The sequence below is a fragment of the Danio rerio genome, chromosome 4 (genome assembly GCF_049306965.1).
Source record: "Danio rerio strain Tuebingen ecotype United States chromosome 4, GRCz12tu, whole genome shotgun sequence".
NCBI classification, from domain to species: Eukaryota; Metazoa; Chordata; class Actinopteri; order Cypriniformes; family Danionidae; genus Danio; species Danio rerio.
Window position 1 is genome coordinate 22,794,780 of NC_133179.1, and position 13,457 is coordinate 22,808,236.

Consider the following 13,457-nt stretch of genomic DNA (forward strand, 5'->3'; position numbering starts at 1 on the left):
CGAAACATTTTTAAAGCATGATGGTAAAACATGAATGTGGTTATGAATGTATTAAAACATGTGCTTGTTTGTTGTAAAAATTTGTAATAATTATAAAAAATACCAATTTGTGCATCTCTTGACTTGCATGTGCAGCCATGCTGCCGTTGTAGCTGGTGTATTCTAGGAAATTTTCATACCCCTTGGTCTCAAGTGTGGTCCCGAATCTCCATTCCAAGAGCTATCTAGCTTAGCCCTACGCCTTCAAGCTAAAGATAATTAGGACACCCCAAGCCCTTCATGTGAACTTGCAAATGAAGGGGTAGGGGTAAGGGGAAGGGCTAAGGGGTAGAATTGGGATTGGGCATTACATCTACCTAATATGTCCTAGTATGTAGGTTAATAACAAAAATGTCAGTCAATGGCATTCATTGGCTGCTCATTAATGATTCTAACCCTAAACACTGTAGTTCTACCAGAAGACGTGGAGGAGAAGCTGCTTCCTGATCTACAATATAAAATACACATAAAAAACGATCATGCAGTGAAAAAGACAGATCATTTAGCATAAACAATGCAAGTTCACATTTATCTGCTCCATGCCATGCACACATCTCATCATCAACACATGCAAACTGTCTTAAAATCTCATTATTTATAGTTATTTTATTTGCATCTACTGTATGATAGCCCTACATTAGCTGTGCATAAAACCTTTTTATTCCACAAAATACTTTAAGGGCTTCTGTTCCGTCCCCCTTTACATTTTTTTTGTATCCATAAAGCACCCTTGTATCCAAATGTAAAAAATTGTGTGTGTGTTCTTTTATCTAAATGCAAAATTGTATAGTTATTGAAGTGAACTGAATCAACACAGAACTGACTTAAGCTGAATACTGATACTGTTGTCTCTTTTAAGCTTTGCAGCCATATTGGTCTCATATTTGATGACATTTGCATCACTGATTGAGTTGTATTTCTTTTTTCTGTTTTGAAGAAGTCTGTATTGTTTAAAGCACTATATGAATTTAGGTGACTTGGCTTGACTTCTGTGTTTGTTTAACTGGACACTGAAGGACGTCAGTGGGTGTCCTGTGAGTGGACGCGTGGCTCGTCCTCTCTCTTAAACTTGCTGACCCAGACTCAAAGGTTGCACTGATGCGAACACACTTTAGCGTGATGAGTAAGCAGAACCACACAGACAGAGAGCAAGAGACAAAGTGAAAGAGCAACCCACACAGGTCATGAAAATAGGTGAAACTAGACAGTGGCTTAGACCCAGCAGCAAAAACACCCGTATAGGAATGTTCATTTGTGTTTTTCTGTTTGTCTATCCATCCATCCATCCATCCATCCACCCACCTATCTTTCTGTCTGTCTGTCTGTCTGTCTGTCCATCCATCCATCAAGTGAAATACAATTTTATTGGCATATGTATTGTACCATATAATAATTTCACTTTCTACTTCAAAAATTTACAGTGATTTCATTATTCATTTTTTGAATGTATTGAAAGGTACTGTAAGAAAACATTTTTACATTTACATTTAGTCATTTAGCAGACGCTTTTATCCAAAGCGACTTACAAATGAGGACAAGGAAGCAATTTACACAACTATAAAAGCAACAATGAATTGTTAGTGCTAAAGGCAAGTTTCAGGTCTGTAAAGTCTAAGAAGGAAAGTATTAGTACATTTATTATTATTTTTTTTTTTAGTAATTAGTGGTATATCCAGAGAGGCAACTGCAGATTAGGAAGTGTAGTGTAGACTAAATAGTTGAGTTTTTAGTCATTTCTTGAAAATAGCGAGTGACTCTGCCGTTCTGATGCCGTTAGGGAGTTCATTCCACTAACTGGGCAGATTAAACGCGAGCGTTCGGGAAAGTGATTTCTTCCCTCTTTGGGATGGAACCACGAGGCGACGTTCATTCACAGAACGCAAGTTTCTGGAGAGCACATAGATCTGCAGCAGTGAGAGCAGATAAGGAGCAAAGCCAGAAGTCACTTTGTAGGCAAACATCAGAGCTTTAAATTTGATGCGAGCAGCAAGTGGCAGCCAATGCAAACGGATGAGCAGCGGAGTGACAAGTGCTCTTTTAGGTTCATTGAAGACCACTCGTGCTGCTGCGTTCTGGAGCAGTTGAAGAGGCTTGATAGAGTTAGCTGGAAGCCCCCCTAGTAGAGAGTTGCAGTAATCCAGTTTGGAGAGAACAAGAGCTTGAACAGAGAGTTGAGCTGCATGTTCAGATAAGAAGGGTCGGATCTTTCTGATGTTATAGAGCGTGAATCTGCACGATCGAGCAGTTCTAGAAATGTGGTCAGAGAAGTTTAGTTGGTCATTAATCGTTACTCCAAGGCTTTTCACCATTTTGGATGCAGTAACGGTTGCCCCATCCATCTGGATTGAAAAGTTATGGTTTAGAGTCGGGTTGGCAGAAACTACTAGCATTTCTGTTTTTGCGAGGTTCAGCTGAAGATGATGATCTTTCATCCAGTGTGAAGTGTCCAACAGGCAGGCTGAGATGTGAGCTGGAACCGAGGGATCATCAGGATTAAAAGAGAGGTATAGCTGGGTATCATCAGCATAGCAGTGGTAGGAGAATCCATGTTTCTGGATGACTGGTCCTAGAGATGTCGTGTAGATGTAGAAGAGAAGTGGCCCAAGAAGAGAGCCTTGAGGGATCCCAGTGTTTAGATGCTGTAGGTTGGACACCTCTCCCCTCCAAGACACCCTGAATGACCTGTCAGAGAGGTAAGATCTGAACCATTGCATAACAGTGCACGCAACGCCCAGTGACTCAAGCGTAGATAGCAGGATCTGGTGGTTGACAGTGTCAAAAGCAGCTGACAAGTCCAGCAAAATGAGGACTGATGATTTAGAGTCTGCTTTAGCCAGTCTGAGATCCTCCACGACCGAGAGCAGGGCAAGAAAAGGAAAGAAAACTGAGAAAGTACTGTAAATCCTACCCCATTTCTTGTTTAGTTTATGCATGAAAAAAAAAAAACAATACACAAGGAGCAAACATTCAAACTGATGTTAAAACAAAACAATTCTTGAATTTTACAAGACTGTAATCTGAAATGCAATAATAATTTCAATTATTAGATACATTGAAATGGGGACAAATGTTTTATATTTGGAAAGATGTGTTTTATATCCTTAAAGTTGCATTGTACAACAAACTTATATTTTAAAACCTTTTAAAACATCAAGGTCTAATACAACAGGGAGGTCAATCAATTCTAATGATTGTGTTTCAGTATTAGCCATACTTGAAATGACCTTAAATTTAGTGGTGTTATTAAAAGAGTAAAGATTAAGAAGACTCTTAGGTTAAATTAAACCATAAAAAGTGAACTGCAATAAAACCCATGCCCTGCTTCTCCGTGTAACAGTTAAAGGCTTGTTGTGAGAGCTGTTGCAGTAAAGAAGGATGCAAGACATTATTGCACATGATATAATCACATTCAGACCCTGAAGGCATCTCGAGGGAATGTCTCTCTTTTGATTGTTAAAGGGGTCACGACATGTGAAATCTAAGTTGCCTTTAGGAGGGCCAGAGTTCATAGGAGGATTGCGGAAGCTGATATGCTTTGAGGTCAAAAAAGCTGTATAAAATGTTTCTATTATAGCGTTATATAAAATGTTTTAAATCAGATGTGCACTTTAAGATAAGAAAATTATATAAAGTAAAAAAATAAATAAATAAATGTTTTTTTATTGACCGTAGTCTACCAAGTCTATTGCAACCCAACAGATATTTTGCAGCCTTCTTTTTGGCCGTTAAACTACATTTTGTTGGAGATCACCAACTTTTAAGCATTAACATTGTTTTGTGCATGATAAATACATACTGAAGTCCATGGAGATTGCTGAGGCTGTGTCGACACTAACACGTTTTTGTTTAAACACATTCTTTTCGAGCTCACCTCAGAAGGCTCCATTTATGGAGAAAAGGTATGTGAGAGCTCGTTTGATGTTTGCTACAAAACATTTAGACAAGCATGTGAATTACTGGGTGAATGAAGTCTGGTCAGATGAGACAAAAGTGTATTTCTTTTGGCAGTAATACCACATACCATGTTTGGAAGAGAAATGACTCTGTATATGACCCAAATAATACCACACCAACAGTGAACTTTGGCGATGGAAGCATCATAGTATGGGGCTGTTTTCCATCTCATAGTACTGGCGGAATCCAAGATGAGAATGGGAAGATGGGAAACCATTGGGAAGATGAATGCAGCCATGTACAAGTAAATTCTTGAGATGAAAATGTTACTATCCACAGAGAGGATAAGACATGGATGAGACAATGATCCAAATCATATTGCAAACAAGACCCAGAATTCATTCCATAAGAAGAAAATAAAATTGTTGGAATGGCCCAGACAATCACCAGACCTGAATCCAAAAGAGATTTGATGTTTACCAGCGATCTGCAGCCACTAGATCACTGGTGATCATAACATTTATCAAAATATGGTCAAATTTCCATGTGTATTGCTGCAATGGAAATGTGTTTTATAAACAATTGGTTCCAGCGTTGAATACTAAAATAAATTCAAAAGACTTAAGGTATATGTTATTTTACAACAGATCTGTAATAGCTATAGAGATGTGTCTAAAAACAGGCCACTTCCTCTCTAGCTTCATCTACTTCCTCCCCCTTCCTGTCTCTCCTCCTCTTCTTCTTCTCCAGTCGAGTTCACCCTGCAGCCATAATTCAGCCTATTTCATCTCCTGCTCATCACAGCCCAGATTCAACACACAGTCGAAAGCTCAGACACTGTCAAACCCAAAAAGCAGGTCAATGTGTTGCTTCAGAAACACTCCACATGTCTGAACACTGTAGACCACAGTCAGACAACCTGTTTACATTTACAACTACAAAACATTGACATGGACACCAGGCATAGCCATTTTTATCTTTAGGTTTTGTGGTAATTTTGTAAGTTTTGTTTGTTGCATTTTGATGATTTAAAAGAAGAACAATAACATAATAATATATCATTAAGAAACAAATATTTGTGTAGCTTTGTTACTTTTTAGATACTTTCTAATATAATGATTTATTATGTTCTAGAATATATGTTAATAAACAATGCATTATTTGAATATTATTAATAAAATAATAGTAATACAATTTTAAATATGTAGTAGTTGTTGTAGAAGTAGAAATAATTATGAATAAATAAATGTCAATAAATAAATGATATTTATTTATGGCTGTATATCGGCACTGGTCGGAGTGTGATATTGTGTTTAAACAACAGTTCGATGGAATAATAGTGTATATGAAAAAGAAAATTAACACAGAGAGTCTTAATTATTTTTTTTGTATGAGGAACTACTTTCTTCACCAACATCACTTTAGAGCTAGTATTTGAATGATTCTCTAGCGTTATGTCTAAAGTGATGACAAAACAGGTGATTTTGCTTACATTTTAAGATTATAAGGCTTAATGGCATGACATCAGTCTACAGAGACTTCCAAGTATTTCTCAGCTGCAATCGGGAGATCACAATAAAAATTAAAACTAGGGATGCATGCTATATCGGTGGCCAAATCGTTATCGGCCGATAAATGCTATTTTTAAGATTATCAATATCGATCCGATGTCTAAATTAGGCCGATATCTTTAAGCCGATAAATTATGTAATTGTACAGGACTGCCTGCCTCTCGCACGTGTGGGCGGAACTTGTTTAGACTTGTCCAGTGCACCATAACTACATAGCTGCATTCTAAATAATTGCATTCTGGCCTAAAAAAGCCTAAAAAGTACAGTATGTTGTGCAACAGCAGCAATATTTGTCAGACTGTAGTGTGTTTATTGATTAGCTGTCACACTATGTGGGCTGAGTAATACAGAAGGGTGAGGAGGCTGTAAGAGTTCTGATATTATTTTTATTCTGATATTTTTATTATTAGCCCGCCTGTTTTTTTTTTTTTTTTTGCCCAATTTCTGTTTAACAGAGAGAAGATTTTTTTAACACATTTCAAAACATAATAGTTTTAATAACTTTCTATCAACTGATTTATTTTATCTTTGCTATGATGACAGTACATAACATTTGATTAGATATTTTTCAAGACACTTCTTAAACAGCTTAAAGAGACATTTAAAGGCTAAACTAGGTTAATTAGGTTAACTAGGCAGGTTATGCCGAGTTCAGACTGCAGGATTTTCAAAGTAGTTGTGTCACAGATGTTTTCACAATGCATGACAATCTGGGCTAATGTTTTGTCGCTTCTTTGTTTACACTGCAAGATGGAACGGCGACAGGGGCTTTCACATTGCATGACTTTACAACAGGAAGAATCGCCAACAACTTCGTCCAAACTACGTCTTATAGCCAAAAACAAGTAGTATATCTTTTGTTATTAACTACATAACGAGAAAGAAGCCTTTAATGGGGTAAAAAATGTACATATTTGCTCACCTGGGTTTGAAGAAAATTAGCAATTTCTCCTCAACCTACTTTTGTAACTTTCTGTATGAAACGTCAAACAGACACGCATGCTCCTGTCAAACCTCCACTAGTTTTTTCTTCATTTCTTGGGTCCAAATAAACAGAAAATGAGCACTTTTAACTTCTCCCCCAGACTCCCGCTAGCCTGCAGGTAAACACACACAAGTGAATGCTGCTCTCTCATTGGCTGTAGGTAATCGCCGATGTTATTTTCAGTAAAAACTCATTTCACACAGCATGATTTGAATCGCCGACAGCTCCAGAAAATTAGCACGCCAAATATCTCACAGGTATCTGTGACTCATCTGTGATTCTCTCAGATCCCGTCTTTAATAGTTCATACTGTGTGATTGTCACAATCAATTTAGCTTACCCAATTCACCTATAGCGCATGCAATTGGACTGTAGGGGAAACTAGAGCACCTGAAGGAAATTCACATGAACACAAGGAGAACATGCAAACTCCACACATAAATGCCAACTGGTTCAGCCGGGACTCGAACCAGCGAACTTCTTGCTGTGAAGCGACAGTGCTAACCATTGAACCACTGTGCCAGTATTATTATCATTATTACTATTATTATTATTACTACTACTACTATTATTAATTTACTTGTTCGATTATAAGTCAGTAAACTCCCCAGGTGCTTTCAAAAACAAAGTTTAGATTTTAAATGAACTAAACTATTTAAATAAGGCACTGTCAGAGAGTGTGGATTATTTTTTAGTTAAAAAATGCCTGCAAATAAAATTGATAGCAAATGAGCCTATTGTCTAAATAGATGAGTATCTTTCCTTGTAATCATAGTCGGTCCATTGCCTCCAATTGGAGGCATTTAGGTCAGTTTGCAGATTGTTTGTAAATATAATAAGGTGATCCACCAATCCTAAAGCAGCAGATCAATGAAAGCACAATGAGCTCAAAGAAAGAACTACTACCGCAAAACCAGGAAAAAAAAATCTGATTTATGCTAAGATATAAACAAACCGATTCTGAGCTTTTCAAATAAGCAAAAGCCTACATCAATCACACAATTAGTGTAGACAGCGTAAAGTGGCCATTACAAACACAACCAAACAATCACTGTGAATAAAAATCTATTTCAATGCTGTTTAAAAGACATTAGCAAACACAGTTCTCAATTACAGCAGCTCATAATAACATGGCTTTCCTGCTGGTATAGGATCATTCAGCCAAAGAGCCTCGTAAAGCATTAGCGTGGAGTTGATGTGGCGAGGGCTAATAAACCGCTGCCATGCTAATTAATGGAATCGTTCGCACGCATGTATAATCATGATGAAGAGATGTAATATTTACTATAGTTATATTACAGTGTGTCTGAATACTGTCATAACACAGAAGATCAATAAATCGTTATCATTGTGGTCTACACTGCGGCTCTTGTAAAATGATCATGTCGTGCTTGATAGAAATGAGTCACATGCTAATGTGTGCAATTCATTTCATTATTATTTTATGAAATATACAAGGCTTTTTGTTGTCTTGAATGATAAACGCAATGTTACATAGTTTCAAAGTCTGCTTTCGAACACAAAATTTCACGTTTTGTACAATGTTCCCGCTGATATCTTTCATACATTTCAAGTATAATGCATATAATTTCTTATAATGCTTTCAGTTGGTGCTCTTTAGATTCCTATGTACTGAACGGCATCACTGTATGGAAAAGAGGAGGATGGACATTTTTCAAAACACCTTTTTTTTTGTTCTACAGAAGAAGAAAAGAGCCACACTAATTTAAAATTGATGAAAATTTGTATACACTTAAAAATGTAGATTTTACTCAGCAACACATTATACATTAATTCTCTGTGGCTGTTTGTTCAATTAAAATATTAATTTTTTTTTTTTTACACAAAAGGAAACATTATAAAATGAAAAAAATGCTATGTGTTGCCCAATCTCAGAAGAAAAAATTACTACAGTACGTATTGTCAGAAAAGTGGCTAATTTGGACAAATTCGTATGATTTCCTTCGTATATAAACTTAGGATTTGTTAAAGAAGGTGTGCCCCTTAACCTATCCCCCCTCCCCCTCATTTACAGATGAGCAAAACATACTAAGAAGTACAATATGAATGAGAAACTAGAAATGAATACGAACTAGCCACTAAGTCACACTAAGTCATGAATTGCCATGAGACTGAGTTGGTTGTTCGAGGTCATAAATGACAAAAATGTTGAACAAAAGTTAAACTGAATGTTTTAATCACAACAAAGTGATTACTTGAGCAGTTTAACACATTATTATCATGTTAACGCATTAATTAAAGCCGACACATTATCATTTTAAAACTCCATTGCTCACTGGCTCTGTATACACAGACAGACAACCAATGGTCACACGAGTGTTGTGATAATAATAATAATAATAATAATAATAATAATAATAATTAGTAATTTCTTACATTTTATTACCGGTTTCCTAGACACTCAAAGCACTTGACATTTTTATTTTTAATTTTTTTGCAGGGGGGATGGAATGTCCTCATCCACCACTTGTATGCAGCATTCACTTGGATGACGCGATGGCAGCCAATTTGTACCAGACCGCACACCACACGCAAGCTAATTGGTGGAAAGGAGACAGAGTGATGAAGCTAATTATAATAAGGGGACGGTTAGGAGACCATAAAGGAAAGAGGCCATTGGCCAAATTTGGCCAGGCTGCTGAGGTTAAACCCCTACTCTTTTTTTAAAGGACATCCTGGGATTTTGAATGACCACAGAAGGTCAGGACCTCAGTTAAACGTCTCATCCCAAAGAAGGCACTCACTGAGCAGTATAGAATCCCCAAACAGACCGAACGTTAGTCACAAATCTAAATTATGTTTTGAAATATAGTACAATAGAACAGTTATTATTATATATTGAACATGTACAACATTTCACAGTGTCACACTGTACCTTTGGATCTTTTAAACACAGACAACAGAAATGATTATGATCAGGTAAAGACATTTTAAAAATACCCAAATCTACAATTGTACACTATGGCACTAATGATTGTTTACTCTTCACCAACGACTAACTGTCCTCAGACAGTAAGCAGAACTAAAGCCCATGTCTCCACCAGGAACAAGAGCATCACTGATGTGATATGTGAAGCGCCACACAACAAAACCTCCTTTTCTCCTCTGCCAGAACCACAGAGACTTCTGGAAGGACAGCGCTGAGGACTTGTGACTAGATTTACTGACACACTTTTCCTCTGAGCGTCAAGCTAATCTGGGTTTAGGCGTGATTACGTAAGCCATCAGTTTTTCCCATGTCTCTGGGCAATAGAAGCGCAGCTAAAAAACCGCGTGTGGTGATTTGGAGTCCTCTTTGTTCGGGAGCAGAGACTTGGACACAGATTTTAGTATCACCAGTTTCAGCTGCTGCAATCACACATGGCCAGCTGTGACATGCCCATATTTTCACAGTCTCTCAGCTTTGGAAAAAGAAAATCACTGAAATGTGCAGCAACTGTATCTTTCGTGAGTTTGAAATCATTTCTTTCTACGACACCACTGGATATTAAGACATCCTCATTGGAATATGGTACAGCAAACGCATCCTGCTTTTTTACACTAACGTACTTGTATAGTTTGCATGAGGGCTGGATGACTGATCAAATGTGATTTTCATGCACATTTTGTCAGTAAAGCTGGTTCTGTACTAAGTAGTAAATCTCCAGAATGTGCTTTCGGATGAAGCAGTGTTTACTACACACAAGTGTTAGTTCACTGACAAGTGATGCAAAATCATGGTCACAATCTATTTAATCACACAAAATTCTGCAATAATAACAGCTGTTTTAATTATTCATTCTATTATTTTATACTTTATTACAGGGGTTGTCAACCTTTTTACTTCAGGCCCACTTCTCTGACATTTTCTCAAAAATGTTTCTATGGAATAGTCATTTAAACCTTTTTTTATTAAAACACACACAAACACACACACACACACACACACACACACACACACACACACACACACACACACACACACACACACACACGCAACCTTATACAACACACAACTTATTAAAAACATCCTATAATGTAAATACGTTGTCATTTAATAAGAATACGTAAATAACTCAATTTTGAAAAAAATGTCAGATAGAACCTTACAATACTAATGTGACGATATATAAAGAACCACAGGTCAACATTGAGATTGCAAAAGACCAGCTTCTACTTTAAGACTGACTGAATATCTACAATTAAATATCTACTAATCCAAAAATAGACAAATGTAATCACAAAAAAAAACACCCTAAATCTGTTGAACCATGTCAATCTGATGGCGGTTGAGCTTGCAGCTGGATATTATTAGGAGATCGTTGACAGAAGCTCTGCCAGAGCGGGTCTGAATCTCATGTGCAAGTTAATCTTTACATTCTATGGCAGAAACACAATTAAGCCTAGCTAGACCCTCCTGTATGGGCATTATAAAACACTCACAGGACACTCATTTTGACAACTATGTGGATATATTAAATAGTTTTAACAAAAATACACAAAGAGGGACTTTCACTTTCACTTCACATAGTTTGTGAATGAACAGACATAATAGTTACAGACGTGATCATGAGTTTGAAGTAATTGATCAGAGAACAGAATAAAGTGCATTACTTCGATCATTTTAATATAGCATATTAATAATGAAATCCAACAGTTATAGTATAATATTGAGAGTTAATTTTAAGCTATCTCACGGCCCACCTGCAGGATTGCTGAGGTTCACTAGTTCAGAATCCCAGCTTTATTATCAAGAAAACTCTAATAAAACCAACTTCATTCATTCTTACAGTATGTTGACATAGCTCTGAGTTTATTAGTCATGTTGAATCAAGGAAAGCTGTTAAATCAAAGAAAGAAGTTAAGTCTTATTGCATGTTTCTTATTGCACCAGATGCACAATTAATCATACAAGCTACTTATGTAAAAACGTAGTTTTTTGCTGATACCATTAACTGATAACTCTTTACTTGTGGAAGCATAATAGGAATTCTGAACATAAACATCCTTAATAGGAATTTCTGTAAGCCTCATTACAAGAAGAAAAGGTACACAAATAAAGTAGCTTACAGAAAAACCATATGAGCTTCTCATTGAACCCATAATATTGGTTTAAGGTTAGTGTGTTGTTCAGGATTACATACCAGCAAAGCAATACTGAGATTGAATTGTTACAGAAATGACATTTATACATCAATATAATATGTAATAAATCTTAAAAACTATGCTGATTTAAATAGCTATAAACAGACATGTTCTGTATACGCATTAATCCCATTATAACTGCTCCTGCCAAAGTGTGCATGTGCTGGTGGGATGTAAACAGATGCTGTTTGTTATTACGACTACTAAATGTGGAGGAGTTCAGATCAACAATGTGTTGCTAACTTGCTACCATTTATTATTTTATCATATTTGCAAGAGTTAAGATGAACCCTTGGTATGAACGTCCAGTTACATACTTAAATACATAAGTGACTGAATTCAGCTACAGCTTTAACATATTATCAGAGGGGCATTTGATTGGTCAACAGATTTGATAATATGTCTATATATGAATATTTATGCAGAAGGGCATACTGATATCATCAATATTTAAATGCTACATGCAGTACCTCTTCTACACGTGAATCCAATTTTTAATTTATTTTGGAGTGCACCAGCTTATAGTTAAGACTAACATATTGATACCAGCACTCGCCAAAAATTAACATTAATATCAACGAAATTAAATGTTTAAAAGCTTTCTTTTTGCTTAATCATGGCTGAAATAGGAATATATGACAACACTGGGAGTCTATAAGTTTCTTTGTTAAGGTACCTGTGGCAGTGCGGAGCTGAGCTGGCGCTGCAGGGAGTCCCGGTCATAGATGACGTCCTGCAGGTGCTGCTGTGCGAGGGCCAGGCTCTCCTGCGTCTCTCTCAGGGTGTCCAGCAGACGGTCTCTCTCGTCCAGCATGTTGACCATCAGCTGCTCGAAGTGTGAGTCCGGGTCAGAGGCGCTGCTCTGAGAGCCACGCTGACTCAACGCCGTGTCCTCACTGATCGTTGGCATCACCTCACACATCATCTTCACCTGCTGGAAGACAAGCAGTGCTTAGAGACCCTTCGGTCAAGTTGCTCTCAAACAAAAACTATTTGTTTAATAATCATTTTTTTCTTAAAATTCTACATGTACTGATGATTTTTTAAAAATATTTTTATTTAATTTGTTTAATATATTTGTTTATTATTAATTAATATTTTATGTGTGCAATATTTATTAATCCATTATTCTTAATCTGTTATTTATTTTATTGTAGTGGTGGCAGTCAGCAAAAATAAGCTTTTCTTTCTTAAAGATTTTGTCTGGTTTCTAGTCCAAAAATCTAAAAATTCTTAAATTAAGAACCACTTTCTAGACAAGTTAAAAAATATTGTCTTGTTTTCAGAAATAATCAGTTACAATTAGGTGAGTTTTTCCTTAAAACAAACTAAATATGCCAAAGAAAGTATATTTCACACATTAAAACATTATTTTGCTTACCACATTGACATTATTTTGCTTGTTTTAAGAAGAAACTATTTTGTTACATATTATTTGTCACAGAACAACAATTATTGAAATGACTATATTACTATAACTATATTAATGATTATATAACAGACAAAAACACACGGTGAATACTTGTTTTTAATATAAGCACATTTCAATACACATTTAAATTATTCAGATAATAATAAAAAGTTGAGATTTACACTAAAATATAAATGTATCCATGTTTTTATAAATGTATGTACTTAACTATTTTCTTTATAACTGTTTTCCAAATCTATAATAAAATTACTGCAAATATTGAATCTGCAAATCACAAATTAAAAAATACTATAAAATTATATATCCATTTAAAGGCATAGTTCGCACAAAAATGAAAATTTCCTCATCATTTACATACACTTGACTTGTTCAAAACCTATTTGAGTTTCTC

General features: G+C 36.0%; 1 protein-coding gene across 17 annotated transcripts in view; it reads right to left on the bottom strand.

The window, feature by feature from the left end:
* The window catches only part of ppfia2 (PTPRF interacting protein alpha 2), a 340,304-nt gene that overhangs the window by 237,781 nt on the left and 89,066 nt on the right, over positions 1-13,457 (bottom strand). For 15 of the 17 annotated variants that reach the window (XR_012401623.1, XR_012401625.1, XR_012401624.1 and 12 more), the window contains one exon: positions 12,311-12,568. Coding sequence is in view for 12 of the 17 variants with exons in the window: in XM_073946437.1 (XP_073802538.1) it covers positions 12,311-12,559 (249 nt within the window). In the remaining 5 variants the exon portion in view is untranslated. Of the gene's footprint in view, positions 1-12,310; positions 12,569-13,457 lie in introns of those variants that run through there. The other 2 variants (XM_068219699.2, NM_001045111.1) reach the window with 2 other exon arrangements.